Source organism: Catharus ustulatus, chromosome 10 (assembly GCF_009819885.2).
Source record: "Catharus ustulatus isolate bCatUst1 chromosome 10, bCatUst1.pri.v2, whole genome shotgun sequence".
Classification (NCBI taxonomy): Eukaryota; Metazoa; Chordata; class Aves; order Passeriformes; family Turdidae; genus Catharus; species Catharus ustulatus.
In genome coordinates, this window is record NC_046230.1 from 9420758 (window position 1) to 9445690 (window position 24933).

At 42.1% G+C, this 24933-nt stretch overlaps 1 protein-coding gene across 12 annotated transcripts in view; it reads right to left on the minus strand.

Annotated features, from left to right (window-relative positions):
* Positions 1 to 24933, minus strand: part of DOCK10 (dedicator of cytokinesis 10) — a 120521-nt gene that overhangs the window by 82490 nt on the left and 13098 nt on the right. For 8 of the 12 annotated variants that reach the window (XM_033068471.1, XM_033068469.1, XM_033068470.1 and 5 more), the window contains exon 2: positions 6427 to 6546. In XM_033068471.1, coding sequence (XP_032924362.1) covers positions 6427 to 6546 — 120 coding nt within the window. Of the gene's footprint in view, positions 1 to 6426; positions 6547 to 18196; positions 18361 to 24933 lie in introns of those variants that run through there. The other 4 variants (XM_033068475.2, XM_042779596.1, XM_033068472.2 and 1 more) reach the window with 4 other exon arrangements.

A 24933-nucleotide genomic window follows, 5' to 3' on the forward strand; every position in this document is an offset into this window, starting at 1 on the left:
CTGTGGCACACAACTGGTTTATGAAGAATCATTATGTACTAATACCATGAAGCAGCCTGCAGAACTTACTGTGTCCCTGGAGGCTCTACTCCATATCCTCACCCTCAGACTAAAAGGTGGCATTTTCTCTCTATAAATTGAAGCACCCAAACTCTACACAATGAGTGCCTGGTATTATAGACTGCATTTTTCCTTAGAGTTTACATGAACCACTCTGATTTCTCATCACTTTCCACATGAGTAGTTGTGAAAGAAAGGTATCTGTCACTCAGGCAGAGACATCATGGGATTCCCCAAACTTTTCACCCAGAGACCTCAGGATACTACAATATGATTAAACCATGGCTCTCAGAAAAAATTATGGTGGTCTCATAGACACCAGAAAGTGAAAAGAAACCCATTTTTCTGACAAACTGAGCACATTTTCCTAAAGGTGGGTTCCTGGGCTCTACCCAACTGTGCTACCCATGCCTGTATGAAGTGATTGACACAATCGTTGAGTCTATGAGTAAAAAAGACAGAGAAGTAGGAATTTTCAGGCCATGCTTAGTAATAGATGTCTGAATTCTTGGTTGTTTAGGGACTTCCCAGCAGTACCCACAATCTCTGAAATGCACCTTATTCCTTTTACTTCACACATACTTGACATTTTAAGCAGTAACATTTTTTAAGCAGTCACAAAAAGACACAATCCCTAAGCACAGCTGGGAAGCCTGGGGTGCCCCTGTGATCCATGATATGGAGTTTTTGCCAGGGCTGGGCACTGCAGCCACCAAGCACCATACTCTCAGCACACACAGCACTGCTGAGAATCCACAGCTCTTCCCAGACTGAGGCAGAGTGGGAGTCCACAGGAGATGGAACGTGCCCTGTACCTCACACTGACCCTGTCATGATGGCAAACAAGCTTCAGAGAAACCAACAGCCTGTTCTGCTTGCCCACAGCAAAACTTGCCTGCTCCATGTATTCCACAGAAAGTAGTTTCCAGTATTTTTTTATAGGTAAGACATAGAGCAAATCGATTTTTTTTCCTGATACACATCTTGTCAACTGATAATATAGTGACTGAGAGAGCTAATATTTGTCTTAGTGGGGTCATTGTGCCTCCCTCTCCTTACACAGCCTGTGAAAAACTCTGCAGCTGAACAAGACAGGTAACCCAAACCCACTGTTCTGCCCATGGTACGTTCCCCCATCATCCTTCTCAACAAGACTGCACTTGAAATAAAGAAACACAGCCCTGCAAACCTGAGAAATCAGGTAACAATGGGCTTGTTGCCTTTGCAGACTGGCAAAGAGTATCACAGGTTTATTTACAAAGAATTGGGACGTGGAAAATGTTGCATATTGTTATATATAAACTTGTGCTTAAAACTACAAAGCACTTCCCTTCTGAGAACTAGTTATGTTTAACCACTTAGCTGCAAGACTTTGACCACAAAGGCTCTTCCTGTTCATAGTCTATTACTTCCAAAGTTAAATGCTCTTAAAGGCTGATCAGGTATGGCATTATTCACTAAAACTGCTTTATTCAGAAAAAAACTAAATTTCAGCAATGGAATATATGCTTCTGAAACAGTCATCCAAAAAAAATCAGAGATTTTATTTAGAGAATTCAATGTTTATAAATGTGCTGTGAATTCAGCCTAATTTTCTAATGTTCAGGCAATCATGGCATTTGTTTGTTCAAGCCAGGGACCAATTACCCTCTCATTTGTGCACACAAACTCTGGTAATCAAATAATGCAGGTATCATCTTAAGGCATTCAAGTCTATAATTCTTCTGAATTATTTTCAATTTATTTTATACAAATATCCTATATCTAACCACGATTTCTGGCACTGCCAGGCTGTCTCATTTGCATAAACTCATGGCCACAGGTATTGGATGAGTTATGAGGTGCAATTTTACTAAGTGCCTTCCCTTGCCACATTCACCTCGTACAGTGAAACACAGAGGTTAACACTGCTCCTTCTCAAACACTGATTAGGAATAATGTTTTCAGGCAGTGACTATTTCCCAGTGACATCGTGAATTCAGCATTTGAAAATGGAGTTCAAACTCCATGAGCCATTTCAAACATTTCAGTCTGAATCCATTCTGAGCAGCTTTTAGTCTGAAAGCACGTTAGCAGCGGTAAAATCTTTAGAGGGATGCATCAACAACAACGATATTTACTTCCTGCAAAGGCCGCCCTTCAGAGAGACCTAACCACACATGGGCTGACATGTTCCTCCCTGCTAACACTTCAGGCTCTCTAAAGAAAAGCTGCTCAGCCCCACTTTCATCCAAGTAAACAGATTTACTTAATGCCACCCAAACATGCAATGATGTAGTCCATCAAAATGAAAAAGAAGGCTAAGATCCAACTATGCTGCACAAAGAGCACAGTGCAGAGGCTGTTGTGGTACAGGGTGCCCTGACAGGCTGCAGTCCCAGCACACACCTCACCACCTGTGTGGGGGCAAAGAGAAAGGAAAGCAGCAACAGAGCACGTTTAAAGGACAGATTTTGCCCCGTCACTCCCTGAACCCCATTCAGTGTGAGCAGCTATGCTCTGCTGACTCTATTAGAGTGCCTCCCTAGGAGCCCAGATACCTGCCACTGTCCTGCTCCTGCCAGCCCATGCAAACTGGATGCCAAGGATACCCATAACCCATTAATCAGGACAGTAATGGACTCAATTTCTGCTCCTCTGAGAAGGAACAGATACTCACGAGGAAAGTAGGAGCTACATCATGCGCTATTTGAAATAGCTCATGATTTCACCATTGTAACTCTTCTGATCTTAGAAGTAACAGGTTTCCAGGGGTTTTTCCAAGGAAGCTCCAAGGCCTGAATTTCCAGTTGCCCCTATAGCACATACATTTCATGTTAAGAGACAGTGCCCTTGATGACTCTTGCTCCCTCCCCTTACAGATGTTTCTGCTCCTGTTATGAACTTCTGTATCCAAATGAACAACTTTTGTTCCTGCACAGCATCTAGAAAGCAGAGGTTTTACAAAATGAAAAAAGGGAGATTTTGGTTTTTGTTCAGAGCTGAAAAAAAAGAAGCCTGGAAGCAATCACGCCTGCAGGGATGGCAAGTACAGCAATTTCACAACCCAGTTTCTCTTCTTCTAAGGCCTCCATGCTACTTGGAGGGAACAGGGTTCCCAGGTGGGCTTTTAGAAGCCCAAAGATTCAGGAGCACCTCAGATGACTGAACTTCAATAGGTTTTGCATTATGCAGTCAAGTTTTGCCATCTTACACCTCTCCTAAATTTAGGCAATGAATTCTTGTTTCTATTGCAGGTTGAAAACCAGGCATTCAGCCATATTTATACAAGCAGTTTAAAGAAAGTTCGAGTTCTGCTTTTCAAACAGATTTAGGAAAGTCATATGTGAAAAGGAGGAACAAATTTTCATGACCCAGAGAGTTTAACATGCTTTTACACTATACAAATTTAAGTGTTTATTAAATAGTTCCATCTACCTTTTTAAAACAATTAACTTATATTTACCAACATACCATTAACATTACTAAACCTCCTCACAAGAAAAGGAGTGCTGAGCCTGTTGCCACTAAGGAAGAGCAGCAGTGATTTTAAGCAAGACTTCAGATCCTGGAGGTTTGTAAAGAGACTGCTGGGTGTTCAGTAAATTTCCAAAGGATAGAAGAAAAGATGAAAAAATACCTATGAAACCATACAGCAAGTATTTTGTTTGCATATATGACAGTGCTTAGGAGCAGAAGTACAGATATATGACAACAAATCCAGGTAACATTAAGATGTCAAAAGCTAAAGGTGGGAGTGAGACCAACTTGAAGGAAGGTGTAACACTTCCTTCATGGCTTCATTTCTGACGAACACACAGCAGAAAAGTGATAAATAGGAATCCCAGGCGGCAGCAATTCCAGTTGTCAAGGAGAGTGTGGGAAGAGAAGGTGAAGGGAGCACAGCAACCCAACGGTGAGGATGCAAAACTACTACCAGGATCATCACCAAGCTTTTTTTAAGTACAACAGGAAGCCCATCAACTCTCTCTTACTACCACCAAGTAGTACAGTGTAAGCTCTGTACTAATGCATTGCTGCAGAAATTTCCACTGGCCATTATTTCACAGCACAGCAGCAGAAGGGAAATCTGTTCACAGGATCCAGGAACAGGTAAAAATGCAGCTGAGCTGATGTTTTTTCTGAAATGGAAAATGGACTTTGGGCAGGCAAACAAGTTATAAGGAAGGAATTGCTAGGAAAACAAGAAGTGGAACTGATGTGAATCAATTCTTTTTTTAAGGGATTATTAGGCATGGTTACAAAAGAAGTGAAATATCTTTTCCCCAACTGGAATAAAACCAGAGAAGGCATCTGTAAAGCATACATCTTGTACTCTTCCGTGGATATGCAGGGAACGGAGGAAGACAGTCTATCAAGCTCAGACTGATATAAAGAATTCTCTGCTGTTCCACAGATTTCACATAAGATGTTGGAAATGACCAACAGAAGTTTTGTGAGAATAACAGCATTCTCTTTGAATGCAAGTCAAAAAGAGAAGGAAATCTGAGATGAAACAACGGCTACAATAATTCACCCATAGCTGACGCATGTGGTGAACACGACAGATCCAAAAATAGGAAATCATTATTAAAAGCAGAATTTTCTCCTATGTTCAACTACTTCAGTCAACTCTTTTGGTTGGGGTTTCACTCTGAAGAGACTTTTGCCCATAGGATGTGCTCACCCACAGGCCCAAACTGGGGCTGTATCAACACTGAGACACAAAGTCTACAGCAAGTGTAATCATTAGGAGTTAAACAGAGCTGGCCACCATTTCCTCAGGCATTATCACATTAAATCCCACTCAGAACCAGCCTGGGCACCTCCTAATTCAGTCAGACATGGATCTCTTTCTACTCAAATGGCTGACCCAGACTTTTGTGCTCAGGTAACATTTCAGCAGGAGGGAGCAGGACTGTAAATAGATACTCTGCAACTGGAAAACCTGCCAGGGACGAAAGCCCTGCAGTCCTGTCTGGTGACATAGGCTCCTGCCACTGACACTGACTTCAACAAAGAGATAACAAAGATGAAAGAGGTTTATTGCAAGGACATTGACCCTGTCTACCACAGCCTTTGCTCTTCTGTGAGTACAGACCACCTCTACCATGCAACTACCTCTCTTATCTGTCTTAATACATTTTTTCTTATTATTTTTTGAATTTAAATAGATTATTAAAGCATAACACAGAGGAACTAGCTACTAAAATTCAGGCAATGACTGCTTGAAATAAAATGAAAATAAGGATATAAAAATATGCTTGACAGAAGTCTTCAGCAGTAGTACAAGATTTGCTTTATGAACTTGAGCTCAGTAACTCTAAATCAAAGGGCTCAAGGGCCTTGTGACAGCACACAGTATGCCTAGTCAGCTTTGTAATGCTAAGTTTCAATTTCATAAATTGACAAATGTGTAAAATGGATAAAGGAATTAACAATAATGAGGAAATCTATTCTGTTTAGCTTCTCTCAATCCCATGAGCACATTAACTCAGTTAATACCACCAAGGAAATAGAGCCATTTAGTAAAACAAAGCAGTCGATTAGATTAAGCTGCCCTCCTAGGACAGTAGCAGTGCCATGAGCTGATGGGGAGGGCCCTCACAGAGCAGTTACAATTGGTCACAAATTGAAATGTCTTTCCATTAGAGAATGCCTATTCATCAAAACCTAAATGTTAGACAAAGATGAGGTGATTTTGCAGAAGCTGTTGTTCAATGCAGGCAATCTGCCCATGCACTTGCCTGGAAACACACCTGCCCAGCCTCCCTTCTGAGAGCCCAGCACTGCCACTGGAGAGCTGCCCTGGCCTCCAGGCTCTCAGTGTCCCTGCAGTTTGCCAGCACAAGCAATGGGGTACCCAGGATGAGGTCAGGCAGCTCCCTGGCTGTGAGGCAAGTGAGCCACTGCTCCTCAGTGTTCCACCATGAGAGCTTTCCTCAGCACCAGAGACTCTATCTAGTGCCCAAATACATCAAACAGAACAGGAACAGAAGTTACAAATTAAATTAGATTACAACAGCAGGGAGAATTCTAGGACTGGCCAAACTAATACTGTTCTGAGCAAACAGACAAATAGACATTATAGAATAGCTTGTTTAGTGAGTTCCTGAAATGCATCTGGGAACAACCAGGGCTTCAAGCTTTACCTAATCCTGAGCACTAAAGTCATGCATATATAAATGTCAGAGGAAAATAAAGAAAAAAATACAAACCAAAAGTCCAGTCAATTTGGTGGGAAAAAAGTGTGGCATTATGCATGAGTTGAGAAAATCTTAGAGAGCCCTTGGACAATTTCTGGCTCTCCATCTAGCAGTGGAGATTAAATCAATGAACAGAACAAACCCTACGCAAAGGAATAACTCATATTTGTGTTGTACTTACTGAAAAGTCATCATCAGGGAATAATATCAGATCCTTAAACTGGCTGTCCCCAATATTTTTTTCGATCTCTGTGATAACAGCTTCATAATCCAAAGGCTCCAAGAGTTTGGGTTTTTCCTGCTGTGGAAAAAAGAAAAGATCAGGTGATGTCTCTACACACAAGTTTACTTTCCTCCCCCATCATAAACTGAGATCTGTGGCATTTTTGCTTTTGTACAACAAAGCATGGATAACATCTCCTTTCATTCCATTCTTCCCAGCTTGCTGCATCTGAGCTCATGCATGAGAATGAAGTGAGAAAGTTGGGCCACTTGTAACAGCTACTCTCCATCCCAAAACTCCAGAGCAATCTGTCAGCTCATTACAGAGACTGAAACCACCACATTAATTTACCCAGAAGTCTCAGGAACTCTTTCTCCATAAATACATCAAGAAAATTGATGGACCCAGTTTGAACTAAACATGGATAGGACTGCAAACTAATATGTTTCAGAACAAGAAACCTACATATTTCTTCACTGTCTTACACAATTCACCTTTTGAACTGCTGGCAGCTTGTGAAAGCCACCATATTGTTTTACTTGGTAATAATCCAAGGTCATTCTCCAGGGATAAACTGTCTGGCATCCACCTCCATGGTTTCTCTTGTCAGAAAGCAGGACTAATATCATCATACCAGTACTACTATTGCCTGAAACAGCAGTAAAGTAAGAAACCACTGCAGGAAAAAGTAAAGTCACATTGTCTTGAAATACAACCCAAAAATAGAAAAAGAGAAGCCTGCCTGACATGCTAGAATACATTAAACAAATGAAGAGTCATGTACTAGAGTGAGAACATTTACTCAATTCAAAGATCTAAACATCAGGAAGAGTGAATGAGAAAGGGCAAGAGAACCGCCAGAAGGGACGGAAAAAAAAGTGATGAGAGAGAAAAAGGACACTAGTGGAAAGCAAATGCAGAAACATTGACTCTCTTAGACTGATTCAAAAGTGGGCATTAGAAAAGTAGTATTTTATCCACTGTACTTTCATTGGGCTATTCAGAATTACATAGAATTTCCCTCTGTCCTCCCTAAATCAGAACCAAGATATATTGAAAAAGAAATCTTTGACATCTCCATAAAACAAATTTCTCCAATGAGATTTGTCCGTCATATATGATTTTACCTATCTCATGTATAGTCTGTTGTACATACAATGATTCAAATAGTCCCTCTCCCTTTTGGTTCCTAGAAAGATGTTTATTCTGTAATAACAGTCATCTCAAGATTTCTTATGAACATTGTTTCCCTTCTACACTGAGTCCATGACTCCCCTTGGCATCAAATGCATCTATGAAAAGTTTAAGTATCAGTAACACAACCATACAAATTAGATCAAAACACAGGAATACACATGTTCTTAGAAAGTTATTCAATTGCTGAACAGCTGATCCAAGAATCACAAAGTAAGTCAGGACCTCTGCAGGTCATCTACTCCAACTCCCTGCTTAAAGCATCAATGCTCCACCGGAGTCTGGCAAGGCAATTAAAGTTAGAACTGCTCCTTCAGCAGTTCAATCTATTACCTCACTTCTAGATCTATTAACCCTCACACTCCCATTTGCACACTTTATGAGAAATAAACTTCTAAAAATCATTATTATTTAGCATTCATAGGCCACAAGCACTATCTACTGATGCTGAGACATGAATGGATTGTAAAAGACAGGCAAGATCAACACATAACAGTTACAAGCGAAAAGAAGAAAACCACTTTAATTTTTGATTTAGATTCTGTGACAGGACTGGATTCTGGTTTCGTGATGTCCAGTTAAGACAAGGAGCCCTACTAGGACATAAGACTTGGTATGAACCCAGCCACATCACCTTAAGCTGTCCCAAGCCAGTACTTAGCCCTGGCCTGTCCCAGCTGACACAGTGATCCAGTCCTGTTCAAGGAGCTCTTGGGATCAGTATCAGCCATATCCCTTAGCGAGGTGTGTCTCTGCCTTTTGCTGACAGTAGCTCCCCACAGGAACTTAATGGGGTCACTTGGCCACATCACCATACACAGCTTGCTCTCATTCCCTTCCAAACTGTGTTAAGTCACTGTGATATCTTTTTGGCAGGAGTTTCATTAACTTTGTCATTAAATCTGTCTTTGCATCTACTTATTAAATATTACTTTATAAACATGTATTTAAAGGAGTTAAGACCTTGAAGAGAAAACACCAGTGCACACAGTGTCTCATCTATACTGCACCACTGATTTTGGTAATGATACCTACGCCTGAACAAAGTCCACTCAGTTCAAGTTCAGCAGAAATCAAAGTTGTAGTAGTGCAGCTGTTACCTTCAGTAGGAAATCTTATAGCAACCATTTATCAGAAAACTCAAAGTGAAAGACAAACATGCACTGACGTTTATGAGGCACCAGTGCTTCACACAGGCATTTTTCCTGTGTAGTGGTTCCACTAAAACATGAACATTTTCTGCAGAAAATTGACTACACCGATAACCCTCTCTTCCCAGAGCTGATACTGTCAGGCTAATGATTCTGCAACAATCTCAACTCTTAGTAAGACAGATATGCCCCTGAAATCATAAAATGTCTGCTCTCCAAAACAAGACAAGTGTCAACACAATCTTAATCTTGGTCAGATTCTCCTTGGAAGCATCCTGAAGGTCAGTTCTCAAAATCTCCTAAAAAAACATTAAGCAAATAAATGACATAAGTTGTCACCTTCCTATTGAAGTTGTAGACTACGGAAGAGCTGGGAAACCCCTTAAATCTTGGGACTTCTCTTGAAATATGGGGAAATCCCATAAAAATGGGCACCATTTAAAAGTTTTCTATGCCTGTGGAAACTCCCCTTTTTGCTGGGGCTAGCAGAAGGAAGAGGTATTCCTTCTTCCCCCTGGAAATCCCGGTAAGGTAGGGCTGAACACAGCAACATCCCCTTCAAAACTAATATTCTGCAGATGCTGGGGTGCAAGTGGAGGCAGGGTGAGCTGTGTCACGTTGCTCTTCAGAAACAGGCAATGCTCAGGAAGCCACTACTGAAAGCTGTTCAAACACTCCAGGGGAATACTTCTCCTTGGCAGCTGCAAGGTCATTTACATGAGACGAAAATACAACTCAGAAAACCCCGAAGCAGAGGAACACAGCAAGCGTATGAACATCACAGTTCCCACAGCACTAACTCTCCTGCTCTCAGTGCTGCAAAGGGCATGATCTGATGGAAGCATTTTAACAGATGTTAACAGAGAAATCTTTGGAGAAACATTACACATCTGAATTAAATACAAGCAGATATGACATTATCAAAACTACTACAAAACTTGTCAGTGAAGCACTTCAATATTTATGGTGATGTTTTTCTACTGATGCAATAAAAATTACATTCTCCCTTGATGTCAGTACAGCAAAATCCTGTGTAAAATGCAATACTGTATTATGCCAGCTCCCATAAATCAGAGATGCAAGTAATAGCCCATCCTTGTCAATACACTGGCTGCAGAGATAATTTAGTCCACCCCCTGCCAGCAACAAGCATGATAGTACAATAAACGTGATGCCTCTCTTCATCAATTCTGCATGTCCTTACAGACCATAGGACTCTGCTCTGTGGACACTGACTCTATCCTTTGCAGAGCCAGCGTTTTGGACTTGGCAAGGCTCAGCAGTGCAATGCTTGTGTTGCAGTTGTGATGGGAAGTGGCAGCTGGTTAGTTAGCAGCTTATCTCTGCTGGTGTGGGGTGGTTGCTCAGTTTTTTCCTCCCAAGCAGACAGAAGCAGTGATTGGGATTAGCAAATTTCTCCCTTCAAGCACTAGCAGAGATCTGTAAATGAGTGGGGCTGATTTAAAGCTAATTTAATAACCACAGTACTGCCTCTTCTCAATTTAACTTGTCTGTTCTTTTTGGAAACAGGCCAACTTGGCAATCTGTGCCAAAATCAAATTACACTGGCTTGGATTTCTGTAATGCTTTTTATATTCTCCATCTCAAGTGAGTAATGAATTTAGTTGTGCTGAAATGGTTGTGAATACATCTAGTAAAAAGGCATTCTCTGATTCCTCACCTGCTACAACATTCTCAGCAGTGCCATTTACTTCACACTCTGACAGTGCAGAGTAGTTCTGTGTGTTGTTGAGCCAGTTTTTCCACACTTTTGCAACACTGGAGAGATGTTAAATCAGAGCCAACACCATAGGAGGACAATATAGTTTCACAGAGGTGAAACGGGCCAGATTCCATCAGTGATCTATGGCTTCACTGCCATCATCTCCTGGTCTAGGTAAAAAAGGATTATATTTCCCAGTGGTAATTACCCAAAATATCCACGTAAATGATATTACAGAATCAAATTTGGTACTTGACTTGCCTCCAGATGCACAGACATCGTGCACTGCACTGATGTTAGTACCCATATTTTCTTTGCAATTATATCTCATCCTCCTAAAGCCTCATTTCTGTAAGCACTCCCTGAAGGAGGAAACGATGTAACAAACCAATAGTCTCTGAACAGTCATCCCAAGAACTTCCCCATTCTAAAAATAAGCTAGACTAACTGCTATGATTTTCTAATGCTTTAATATCATATTATTCCAATGTCAAATCATGAATATCTAAAATTTATTGAATTTAATAGGGATGTTTAAATTAATTCCTTCTCTTCCACACACCGGGAAGAAAAAAAATTAAGGAAACATAAACAGAAAGAAGTTAAGTTGATGGACTTCAGTTACCCCCAACCCTGTATCTGTGACAGGAGGATTCATATACATAGAGTCAAAACTATTTGTGAGAGTCAGATTGGTCACAATCAAGTAAGACTCAGATTTTATATTTTATCCAAGCTCTCTCTTGTCAAAAATGACAATTCATTCTAGTATACATTTGAAATACTGAAATAGGCACTTAAAAAAGAAAGGGCCACTTACTAAAACCACAGCATCACCTTCCTTCTTTTTTTTTAGACTTCTTAATGATATCATGAACCAAATCCAATCCCACCAAAATTTACAACAGCAAATTAAACTGCTTTCTAGGATAACACCAACATGAAATGCTTCTCACACCCCTCTGTTCTTCTTTTCCTTTCCCCAGTTAAATACCATGTCTCTGACATAACACATCTTTCTATGTTTTCACATGGTTAATAAATGCAGCTAATTATATTTCACCAGGGCAGCCCAACTTCAATTGAGTATTTCTTTGCCAAGTCTGTCCAAACTGAAGCTAAAAACCAGCCAAGACTCCATGACTTTTGGAGAAAATGTAGCACAAAGGCTGAATGTAACTCTGTCTCAGATGTACCAGAGATCCAGCATGCCCAGCAGTTCTGAGATGTGCTACCTGCAGCTGCCTGAACACTCAAGGAGCTGGAGATGAGGCTGTAAAACAGTTTGGGTCTCACAGAGTCACCAAAACTTGTGCTTGTCTGTAAGACCAATGTATGTCACTATTTCCAGGGCAGCAGAGCAGTTTGGTGCCTGGGGTGAATTCCATGGGACAGATTTCTCCTTTGGGTGCAGCTTTTCCCCACCAGATGATGGGTTGTGGTCGGTGGTGTCTCTGAAGCCTGAGATGACCATCTGTGTTGTTTTAGAGTCTCTGTGCTCCAGCCCAAGCACCAGAGAAAAAGTCAGGAGACATCTTCTGTTGTTTCCAGAGTTGTTTATTTTATCTAATCTAAAAGTTCTTTCCCTGACCAGCCGAGATCCCCTCAGCAGGTCAGTCCCAGGCACACTGCCCACCTTCAGGGTTGTATTATCTTTTCATACTATAAACTACGTAAACATTATTTACAATTATCTTCCAATACCTATCACCTATATTGTACAGTCTGGTTCTACTCCAAACCAATCCAAAAATGCCAACATCACCTAAAAGATGGATGCTAGGAAGAAGAAGAAAGAAGGACAGAATATGCCCAAATTCCTCCATCTCGACCCCAGACCCTTATTATAAACAATCTTAAAAACCTACTTTTTCACCTTACAATAATCTAACTTACACTCTACTTATTTTTTGTGACTTGTAACTCCTCATGTAAGGGTGGTAATTTTTCCCAGGGAGAGAAATCAAAGGCACAGGGGTTCTGGGCACTGTGCCAAGGTTCCTGAGCCCCTGCCTAGGTCTGGAACCATCCAGGGAAGCCAGAGGGATGTCCTGGGTTCCCACAATGGGTGAGCAGCCCAAGACCCCGTGCACTCCTGGCAGGGAGTCCTGGGGCAGCATTTGCATCCAGGGAGCACAAACACTCTGGGATTAAGGTGTCCCCAACACCCTCAAGCAGCTGAGCTGGGAACAACAGGAATCTCCCACCCAAAATGCTTCACCCCACAGGCCTGCCTTCCCTCTGCTCCCAACACTCTGCATCATGTCATAGATTTCCTTTAAGGGAAATAAGTTTTCCATTTCAAGCACAGGGCAGGCAATTCACGGTCTGCAAAAGGTACGTGGGGTATGGACCAGGAAGCACAGCCAGAACCAGCAGGCAGACTGTCTTTCTTTTTGATTGAGATCTCCTCTTTATGACTGCTTGGCCTGTTTTGCATCTATTTACAGTCAACAAACTCTCTGGACGCATTACAAAGGCTTCCTTTGGCTCAGGATGTGATCCACAGTCAACAAATTTATTAAAATTAGCGGTACAAAGAAAATTTTCTTTGACACACCCCCTTCCACCTTAAAATACATTCGCTTGTCAGGTCCAAAATGTTTAATTTGTCATGACTTTCAGGAAACCTTGGAGAATTGCACTTGGAAAGGATCCAGTCAGGGCTGCACAGCACAACTAATATACTCTTCAGTGTCAGCACTGAAGCCAACGTGCCAATAAATTTCATTAAGGGGATTGCCAGTTCCCACACGATTCTGCTACAGAGAAAATCACAAAGAATTACAAAGAATCCAACCCCCAATTCCTAGTGCTTCAGAAATTACTTGCCAAAATGCTATAGTACCCATCAGCTCAAGCAGAGCAAAAGAAAGAAAACCTGTTGAAGGACCCTTCTGGGAATAATAAAAGTGAAAGTAATTTTCATTCCTTAAAGCTTCCTTATTCAAAGAAAATTCTGATTGATACCAATAAGTGACCTGCTTAACTAAGTAAAACTTACTTTACAAATGGGATAGGATGAATCTTAATTACTTAGACTACCACTGTTTTGTGGACCACAATCTATGTAAGTCAACTTACGTTCCAGCTTTAAAAATTACTGGAAGAGAATTCAGCATGTCTTGAAAAATAGAAACACCTCTGTCCTGGTTTAGGGCACCCCAGGACAGCTCTCATGTGGATGAGCTAACTCAGAACTTTCATGAGAACTGATGGTCCAGCTGGAGCCCCCGGAGCTGCAGCACGGTGAGCGACGAGCGGCCAGGGCCGAGGCGGCTCAAACCACAGAGATCTGTTCTCAGGCAACTGGGCACCACCCACTCCTTCTAATAACTCTTCTTTCTCAAGGCACAATTTATCGTTCCTTTCATTATGAATTTTGAAAGCCCCAACCCTCGTAAAAATACCTCCCTCATGGTTAAACTGAGGAAGCCACACAGGACTGTTGGGGGGGGAGAGGAGATGCTTTGTGCTACAGACATATGCGTTTGCTGAATTCTGCTTCCCAACCATGACCAATGCACCTGGCATTGCAGCCTTGTGCTGTGCCTTCTGATCTGGAATGACAGTGCATGGGCATGTCCATCTTCATGGACTAGCACAGGCCCTTTTAGACAGGTGATAAAATTACCAGCACAATCTACAAAAACATTCAGGGTAACAAGGCAACAGCTTACTCATTCTCCCTGCTTATGTAATATCTTGAAACTCTTCTTAGGAAGGAGACTACAAAATTTCATTTTATCATGAAACTACAAAAATCAGCCACTGACAAGAAAGTGCTAAGTTTTAAATTGGGATTTAACTGGCTGGTTTTTCAAAATGTCAAGAATAACAACTTCTAAATAGTGAGAACTTCTGAAGCCTAGACTAAATATTTGCCCATAGGTCACCTCAGGGGAAAAACAAGAAAGTTTTGTAAAGCATCATAGTGCTTTTTTAAAAAAAATAATTTACATAGACCTCTAACCTAGCAACACTCAGACACTTTCTCTCCCCTTACCTGACCCAAACCTGGGGAAAAAAATGTGCAGTTTTAGCAACAAAAGGTTTTCTTTGAGTCTACCACACAGAATCTATTCATGAAGAAAGCAAGCAAAAGCCAAAGACACAACTCACTCCCCTTCGTGCAGACATCTGAAGAGACAGGTAGGATGCGGTGGAAGGAGATGGGCAGAAGGGATGGGAACTGTGGGGGAGCAGAGAGGAACTGCCAACAGAGCTGGCACTTGCCTCGTTAGTGATTCCTTCAGTCCAGGGAAGGACAAGGGCATTGTCCTGCCCTGTGCACCACAGCGGGGATGCTGAAGTGAGCCTAGTTCAGCTGTTCTTTGCTTCATATCTGCTTCTTCTAGCACAGTCTCAGATGGGCAGAGCCATGGCCCCAAGCAGAAATGTTAACAAAACCAGTCTCTGCAAGCTGCACATAGTGGATTTGACCAAATCTTGTCAGTTGCCAGTATAATGTTCATGTAAACAGCCCTTCTGAGTCTGTTGGTGCACGTGTGCACACACAATGTATAACTTCACACAGTCTTTTAGGCACAGGAAATCCACATTTAAAGAAAAGATAGTCCCAATTTTTGCCCCAGAACCCCTAGAGGTAGAAGCCAAGCTCTGACACCTGTAGCACCTACACAGCAATAATAGAAGTGCATACAGCAACAGGCAAACTGGTTCCCTCCATTTGTGCAAACTGGATGAATTAGGGAGACAGAGAGATCTACCCATGGCTATCTGTGTACAAGTTCAAGGGAAGTACAAAAAAGAAGGATGTGCCAAGCATTCCTACCTCACCCAGCCCTCCACCAGATTAATCCAACACAAACCTGCTGCTAAAATGGGGTAGATTTTATGTAACACCATGTGCAGCACAGGATTGTTTTTAAAACAGTTTACTTTGAAACTTAAGATTTCTTTTTATAAGAAGAGTTTGTTTTTCAAGGACTGAAGGGAAAGCTCTAATGTCTGTTCATTAGATCATGCTCTGATGCTAAACATTTGATCACTATTGTATGTCTGATGAAGTTGCAGTGCAAAGGCAAACATCCATCGTTCATTTTTTATTAAAACCTAAAATTGAAGACCTAGATATTGACTTGAGCAAACAACTGTTTTGAAAAGGCCTCAACCATTTCAGAAACCCCTGAAGTGAAAACAGCTAACAAAAAATGTTTGCATTAGCTCTAAATAAACTTTTCAAAGATAGCATTTAACTTCTAGAGTACTTATAAAAAGCTGCTGTCCCATAGGGTAAATCTCGTGTGGTGCTCTGCTTCGTTTTACAGTGAATAACCCTCTTTACCTGCACTGTGGTTACTTATCTCTTCACAAGTAATAGATATTTTTCATACTGAAATCTTTTCATACTGAGAATCATATCTGAGTAAATGATTTTAAGTATTTCCACAGACACTGTATCTGTAAAATTAATATCATCTGTACTTGACCACTATAAACTCAGCTCTCACAATGACGTTAAACTTGTAATTGTTTCCTTGACATCAGCTCCCCCCCCGTCAATTATGTGGCTGTCAATGCATTTACACACACAGGATGTAAACGACAGCCAAATCTGGTCAACCACACCGAGCTCAGTCATCAACCTACCATCAATTAAAACTAGTCAGATAATTATTAGTCTTATAAAAAAATGGAGCTTCCAGAAAATAAAGCAAGTCCATCTGCAAAAAACACAGGTCTAAGAATGGTATTTGAAGAAATGCACTCTTTGAGTAAGGTCCCCATACACAAAGACCTTCACAGCTGCAGTAGGAGCTGACATCACTTTGAAATCTCTGTGGAGGTGCAGAGGGCTGATGCATGAAGGAGAAATTGGTTGCTGGTTGATAGCAAAAAGGGCCTGTAGGCCAAAGATTTAACATGCTCCAATTATGAAATATTGGGCAGAAAGACACAGATTGCAAGGCACAAAAGTAAAGCCAAGTGTGCCTGCATTTCCTAAGGGCTAAACAAACTACTGAGAAATACATCTACAGAGAAACATGACACAGTGACCCCATCTTAGTCTATCTTATGTTTGAAAAGAAGAGAAATCAGCACAGATTCCCCTGCAAAGCTGTGCTATGTAGCTGACAGACAGCAGCCATCCACGTCAGGGGAAGTGCAGCCTGACCCACAAAAGCCTCTGATGAAACAGGCTTGTTCTGCTTCCAATTACAGGCACAGGGCTACAAGTGCTCTGTGTTTTAGGTCAAACTACAATGTATTGTTGCTATTTCCATTTGGCACCACTACATTGAATGCTCAGTTTCTATTATCTGAGGATACATGCAAAAGGGAACAAATATATTCCTCTTTATCAGCAGGCAGGCTGCTGGGTTATTGTTACCATTTGGACTTGATTTCTAGCCATTCTTGTAAGGTTGCAACCACTTCTGGTGAGCACTAATAAAGCACAGCCAGGACTTGTACAATGACAAAAATCCCTCCTCACCAGGATTTAAGAGGATAAATCAAGTGAGCAGTGCCTACCTCCTACCTACCAAAGGCAGAGTTAGATGCTTTCAGCAGCACCAGCAGCTGATTTCTGGGACCCTTGACCACAAACCTCAAACATGCCATCTTTGACTGCATGCCAATAGCTCAGGGCAGCAGAAACTACACCATAAAATAGCCTTGTCCAAAAGATCCACTTCCATGTAAAGTATCTATCCAAAAAGGCAGCTACTCACAAACAAAACCCAAACTACTAGATGAACCACAAACTGTCTTAACTGGTGACCAAGTGTTACAACTGAAAAGTTCTTTTCCTTCCTATTTAAAAAAGTTAATGAGAATACTCTTCTTGGTTGCATTATCACTGATTCTGTTACACTGAACATGCTGAAAAGATCCCTCTGCATGCACATGCAAACAGAGTAATTGGATGAACAAAACTATGGAAGAAAACAAAACACCTCTTGTTTTGAGGAAAAGGATTCATTATCTCTTTTTGGGGAAGCCATTAAATGCTTTATGAGCTAAAGTAGACTTTCAAGTGTAGAGAACACACTGAAAACCAGTACATGCCTAAGACTCTTCAACAGCAGGCTCTAAGCGATTTGCCTCTTGCTGTCTGCAGTTTCAATTTCAGTCAGGAAAGTCTAGGCACAGCGCAGCTAACATGAACCCGCAGTGCAATTTCAGGAGGCTCAGTCCTGTCCCAAAGCCATCAGTGGCAAAGCTGCTGTGTAGCCCCCGGCACAGAACCTCACCCAAGCTTTCCACCAAAGGCTCTAGAGCTTTCTCCAGTGGCTCCCTGCACTATCTTCCTCCTGGCCTTGAGAGGTGCCCATCACAGATCACAAACTCTGAAATAGCACACTCCAGACACAGCAGTATGAATTTTCACGGAACTTCCAGGCACTTGGTGTAGGTGCCAGAGAGACTACCAAACACTGCTGCTCTCAGTATGTTTCTGATCAGCAATGTGAGGCTGTAAAAGTTTCCCTAATGTGCCTGAGTTCCGTAAACTGAACCCCCTGTGCTTCAGTCTCATTCTCCAGCGCTCAGTTGCTAACCACAAACTGAATGAGGCTTGGTGAACCTACATAGACGAGTCATAAATCCTACTGTTTCCAAAGTGCAGTCCTAAGAGTGACCTACAATTTCTTAGCCATTTCTCAGAAGAGGTGGAAGAAGGGCTCATACTCACACAGCTCAATCTGTGGATTTCTCCTTGATTCACTCTCCTAATGGTCTTTCTCTTCCTCCGCAGTTCACTGGGCTCCCTTCTGAATCTCCCACGAAAGCTCATTGTATCCGTAGGAATTAAGCAGCCAACAAATATCTGTTTAAAAACTGTGCTCCTTTAACCTCCTTCCTTCAGCAGCTTCAGCACAACAACTGGAAGCTGCATATGTTGTTCAAGGGGGAAGTAGGTCTAAAAGTTACATGCTGTATCCACAGTAACTGAACAGAAAGAAGAAGAAAACCAGCAATAACTCATTTCTTCCTGTGAACAACACTCTGCTATTAAGGCAAGAGCGTCTCATTAAACCATAAAAGATACCCAGTCCCCACCTCTAATGCAAAACAAAATAGGAAGTTGTAGAAAAAACGCAGCAAGTGAACATCTATTTTTGTTTCAAACACGATTACATCCTTTCTCCTCACCACCCTCCCTGATTCGAAAGCCAAAACAGCTGCACTCTTACTTCATATGTGTGTGTGTGTCTGCAAGATAAAAAAGTCATTCACAGAACAGCCATCTCCTACAGAGCCCCTTGGTGGCCTGGACCACAGGGCATGCAGTGACAGGTTTGTGCTGCCAGGACCCAGGGCCATCTCTGCTTTAGGACCAAGGTAGCAGTTCCCTTTCCAAAGTAGCATGAAACACCAATAAGAGGAAGAACCCTGCAAATTCCTAAATTCGCAGACAGTTACAAAAAGGGGAAAACAGAGAAATTAATATGCTAATTTCCAAAATACATTTTTGGTTTGTAAAAAACAAGTTTTAGAAGTGCTTGTAACCTGTCAGTTAAGAACCTTCTTGCTTCACACCCTGCTCTCACCTCAGAAGAATAAAGCTGCCAGACTGATCCTGCTCCCCAAATGCCCCACACATGGGAAATGCCAGCAACTCCCCTTGTCCACTACCCCACAGAGGGGCAATCCTAGCAGCACCTCAAAAAGAAGCCCCCATTCAATCCCTCAGAACTGCAGTGGAAACGGGAGCAGTGACATGGCCAGTCAAATTATTCTTAATCAAGGTAGGAGACTCACCCAGTGCTCAGCTGCCTGAAGGCTGGCAGGGCACAAAGGTCTTTTAAAACTGAACAAACCCCCTCACAGTGCCCACACATGTGCAGACACACACACAGACCCTTTTCTTCTTTGTTCCAGCTGAGGATTCATCCTGCTGCAGCAGCAATGCTGCACTCCCCTATGCACACATGAGGCATGCATTAGGTTTTTATTTTTACTGAATATCTGTGTGCATAGCTAGGACAAAGGGATAGATTTTTTTTGCTTTCTCATTCTGTATTTTTTTTGCCAATTGGACAACAAGCATCATTCTCACAACTTGTTTGAATTAATTAATTACTCTGTTTGAGATCTGCAACTTTACTCTGAGTGCCTTTTTTCTTCTTTCCAACAAATAATTATGAGTTGTACAAACTTTAGGAGCTCTTTCACACATTTCTCAAGATTAGTAACATTTGATCCAAAGTAACAAACCTCTGCAGGAGTTCCAGGGATTGTTCCATACGCTAGGTTTCCGTTCCAGAGGAGCACAGACACTGAACCCAGCATGCCTGACCTGAACATTACAAAGCCATATCCATCAGTTGCTTTCCTCTTACAAAGTTTTAAAACGTGGTGCTACTCCTGATTTAACCCTCCATCTCGTCATTGTCATTCAGCTTTGCATTTGAGATCACCTCCTTTAAACTGAGTGCTACCAGCCTGCTGTGTGATGCCTTAAAACAGATTTGACTGTACTCCTACTCAGTGATGAAAGGCATCTGTCTGGCAAAAAAAAGACCACAGAAATCCCCTGCCAAGGTATGCAGACATTTCAAGTAGCTACCAATATAGAAGCACTGCATTAACCAAGCTGGAATCACCCTTGTTTTCTCTCACACTACCACGCTATCTCTACTGGAGTCCCTGGTGCCTCTCATGTAACACAGGGAATGTGACTGCCAAGACCAGAGGTCCTTGCCAGAAGTTAAATTCAATGCTGGAATCATCAGCTCTGCTGGTTTAACTTTGGGCAGGTATCGGTTCCTCTCAGAGGCTCCTTTGCTTATCCACTCCCTAACTGTCACACAGAACAAGCAGAGTTCCATCCCTCCTTTCCCTGGGAAGGCTCTCCTCAGCTCCCTGCCTGACACAGCACAGAGGAGCCTTTCCAGGGTGCCCTTTCCACACAGAGAAGGGTCACTAGCACTTCCTGAAACTTCAATGAACTTGTAGTACTCCAAAATAATGCAAAAGATGAACTTAGGTTCAAGTTTCCAGCTGGTCCACATCCAGTTAACGCCACTGATTGTCTTTTGTCCAAAAGATTTTCATTACTTATATTATTATTAATCCTCATTTATTGCCATATCTCTGGTAGATATGATTTCAGGAACAATACTAAAATCACTGTATTTTCTCAACACCAAGGCATTAAAAGGTTAAAACACTGAAATAACAAGCTACAGCATTCACACAGAGATATGAAGCAAAATAATAGTAAACAACTGCAAATAAAGACTCCACTTTCTTAGATCTGTTTTGGATGCAAATCCTTCTTGTAATGGGGAATAACAAAACCATTCAAATGTCTAATAATGCTTTGTCCTGTAGCAAAGTGCAAAGCAAACTTCATTAGCATCAGTGCGACTGTAAAAGATTTCCTAATTTTCCCTCAAGACTTCTCTATCTTTTTAGTGAAAGACACCAGGTAATTTGAGACGATTATAAAATTGGTTATGTTAATATGAATAAAGCTCCTGTGCTGCTTTTAAATTCAGAACTATAGTGTATAAGGTGAGAAGCATTATCCTTGCCTCAAGGTATTCCAAAGAGAGGTATTTGGCCCCAGGAGAACCCACAAGCCTGGGTTTACATTTGTGAACTGCTGTACCCAATATACCAAGTCAAAATAAGGATGCTGAAGCCCTTCACAATACAATCAGTTATGTAAAGTAGTCAATTAAGTGTTTAATTGCCTTCTGCTCAGCTTTGTGGGACATGCTCATCTGCTCCCAGCAGTTTTCAGAAATATATAAATATCCACAGGGGAAGAAAAATGAAATCTGATATCTCTGCTCCTGTTAAGGAAAAACTATGCACTTCTTTTGCTGCAGAATCACTAGCATTTAATTTTTCAACGGGGGTCACAAGTTCTTTAGTAACTTAAATTCCCTCTTCCTTAATTTCTTCTAGTTTCTCATTTCCCTTTTAGATCTATTCATTACCATGCTTCATTTACTTCAGTTTGAATTGTGATATACAGCAACATATTAAAAAAGAACACTGAACAAAACTAATTCACCGCTGCAGTACATCATGTGATCATTGGAAAATGCATTTTGATAGTGCTTTGCTAGGAGACATAGAAAGATACAAAAATTCAGTTCCTAAAGTGTGCATCTTCAGCTAATTTAAGAGACACAGGCTGAATATTTGGGCTGCTGTGTGGCAAAAAATCAACTCCCCATACTGTCCTTCTAAAATAATGCAATCGACCAACTCCAACAAAGAAGGATTAAGGACTGAATTTTATTTGTCACACTGGAATTTTTTCCACCCAGATTTAGAGAAGGAAAAAAAATCCCATGCAAATATCAGATTCATAGCAAATTTCAGGGAATGAATGCTTCCCCCTTCAGCTCTGGACTTCTGTCTGGGAGCAATGTTGACCTGAACAAACACAGTACAAGTCAAAAACACAATCTTGACTTATGCCAGCGTATATACAAATAATTGCATAATCCTGACTCAGGCCTTTTGTTTAACAGATTTGAGAAAAAGTTTAATTAACAAATGAGAAAACTCCTTCTGCTAGAACAAGCTGCATCAACTGCATATTATGTCTATGCTAAGGTTAAATTCTGGAATGAAACACAGGCTTTTCATAAAAAAAACTAGTTTCATTTATAAACTAGAACTCCTGTGATGACAGTGATACTGCCATTCACAAAGTCTGTGCAGCCTAGACCAGTACTGAGAGATCTGACCCACTTAACATTTCACAGCTTGACAGAATGCAGATAAGAACCTCCTGGCCTCCCTTGCATGGCTTGTGGCACTTCTAGCACTTCAGAGTTCCTGGCATAACCACTACAATCAAATCTTAGAAGAAAAACCAGAGGATGCCAGCCCTGCCTGACACCCTGGGGTAGAACCAGAAACAATCCTGCACTCTGTGACCACAGTTGCAGGTGGGCACATGGGGAGCAGGCAGCTATTAGCTCAGGTACTGGGGAGAAGATGAAAAATCATGGTTCCTGGAAAGGGTCAGGACCAGCTCTTTATATTTTTCTTTCTAAATTTCAAAATTTTCATATAATTTTCCTCAAAATTTGGAGACATAGCTGGTGTAGCTCTTCCGAGGCCAATAATGAGGAGATGGACACAGTTAATATCCCACAGCATGCAGGCAGTGCAGGTATAGAGGCTGATGCTGCTTTTGATGTGTTCAGTGCTGATCCCCCAGCACAGTCTGTGACAGCCTGGGCAGGGCAATGCTGCCAGAAGCCAGGTTTGTGTTTGGCCAAGGCCAGCAGGATCAGACATTACACACTGTCCTTTCTGTGCTCAGAATGCTCTCTAGGACATTGATTGCACTGAGTGGCCTCACACTGGATGTGTTTTGTTCAGATATGACTGCCAAAAATCTCCTGGTGGGACTGTGGGACTAAAGATGAGGTGACAGGGACTGGACACCACACGTTCATCTTACCTGCATCGGGAAGAGGGGGTGCTCTGCAGGGCTTTGTCACTGCACCTAAAAACTGCACTTCCCAAAAGCTTCATGTGGGACAGGTAAAGCTGATCACTGCACTGGGCCAGGGACAGATAGGTGCTTTTTACTAGCACCTGACAAAGACAACAGAAAGCACTAGTGACCTCCATCCCATTCCCTTTGTCACAGACTGAACATTCTCTCCTCTCCTCCCTGTCAAAAAACTCTCAAATCAAACCAAGAGGTTGTATTTTGGAATTAAATGCTCATTATTGATCCGTGAACATTTTAACACATCCTTTTTTTAAAGAAAAGAAAAATATGAAACCAAAACAATGCAAACAAAAAGGTAAAACAACTGAGTTAGAAAAACTACATCTAAAGCAATGTTTTGCAAAGCCATTCTGGTATTGAACCAACTGAAATTGAATGATGCCTTTTTTTTTTTTTTTTGAGAAATATGATTCCACCTATGGTCTAACAGCTTAAGCTGATACATCAAGCCTTGCATACAAACACTTCACAAAGCCTTTAGAGCAGCTGGTGCTGGCCCACACATCCATACAGCTCACTCTGACCAGCAAAGGGCTGGGAATCCATCACAGTTAAAATGACATCAGCACACAAGGTGAGCTCTCCAAGGCAGGGGGACCGTGCCCCTGCATAAATATCCATGAAAAGCAGCCCTTATATCTGTCAGCTCTGCTGACAGATCTTTCCAGCCAGCACTCCCTGATGTCAGAGACCCTGCCTGTGTCAATCCATCTCTGTTCTTCCAGGCAGAGCAGTGTGCTGACCTCAGCGATTCCTGCCTCTGTGCCTTCACCTTCCCTGTGTGCTCCAGCTATCAGGGCACTCACAGCCCTGGGAGAGGCTGCTGTGCCTCTGCCCTGCATGCAGGGCTGAAACAGCCCCTCCAGCTGAGCTGTGGTGACAGCAGTCATCCACAGGTGGTCTGTGCCAGCCTGTACCTTGCCAGAGAATTCACCAGGGGCCAAAAGGCGTTGAGGAAAAACCTTGGGAGGGAATTTGGCAGCTCCCAGCCTGATCCCCCACACAGCACCCAATGGCCATTTCATCACCTCAACATGCCCATGTAAACACAAGGGCTGGTTGGTAACAGCCACACCCCAAAAGCCACTTGCTACCCCCCTTTGCTGAATGTACAGCTCCCAGAGAACATCCTGCTGTCCTCCTGCTTGGGAAGCAGGTTTGGCTGAGCCAGAGGCAGTCCTTCCCTGTCCCACAGGCTGAGAATGCTGCTCCCCCTGCACACACCATCCTGCTCTCAATCTGCCACCACATTTCCATCATCTCACCCCACAAGTACACTGATGGAACAGCAGCATCATTTCAGCAGCTTTCTTTCCAAGCAGGAATCCCACCTGCACCTGGCACAAATATAATGCATTCCTGTGCCACAAGGCATGAAAATGCAAAGAGCCTTGCAGAACCTAATGATGTCTCTTTTACAGACACCATCACCTCAGCTCTCGTGCTGGCTGCTGCTCCTCTCCTACCCCAGCAGCTCTCTGGGCACAGAGCCCCAGGGAGAGCACAGGAGAAGGGCACTGGGTCTGTGCCATGGTGCTGCCAGCTGTGCCCTGTGCCAGTGCCAGGCTCCCAGGGCACTGCAGCCCCAGCCTGCTTTGCACAGCTCCAGGACAAACTGGGCTGCACTTACTCTAAGAACATAAAATGCTGCTTCTTACACCAGCAATTGGGTTGGAAGAATAAACTTCTCATTAGCAATGTTGTCCTGCTGATGTGTACAAAAGCAAAATATGCAATTACTTTAATTTCTTCTTTAGCTTGATCCATTGGGAAATTTCAAACAAACGTTACCCCTTTTGTTTTCATCTACTTGGACTGGCATCAGCCCTTGATACCAACACACATGGTGATGAAGGGACATGAAAGGTGATTAAATAATTTAATCATCTGAATTTACACTATCTGCAGACATGAAAATGCAGCTGTGACTTTGG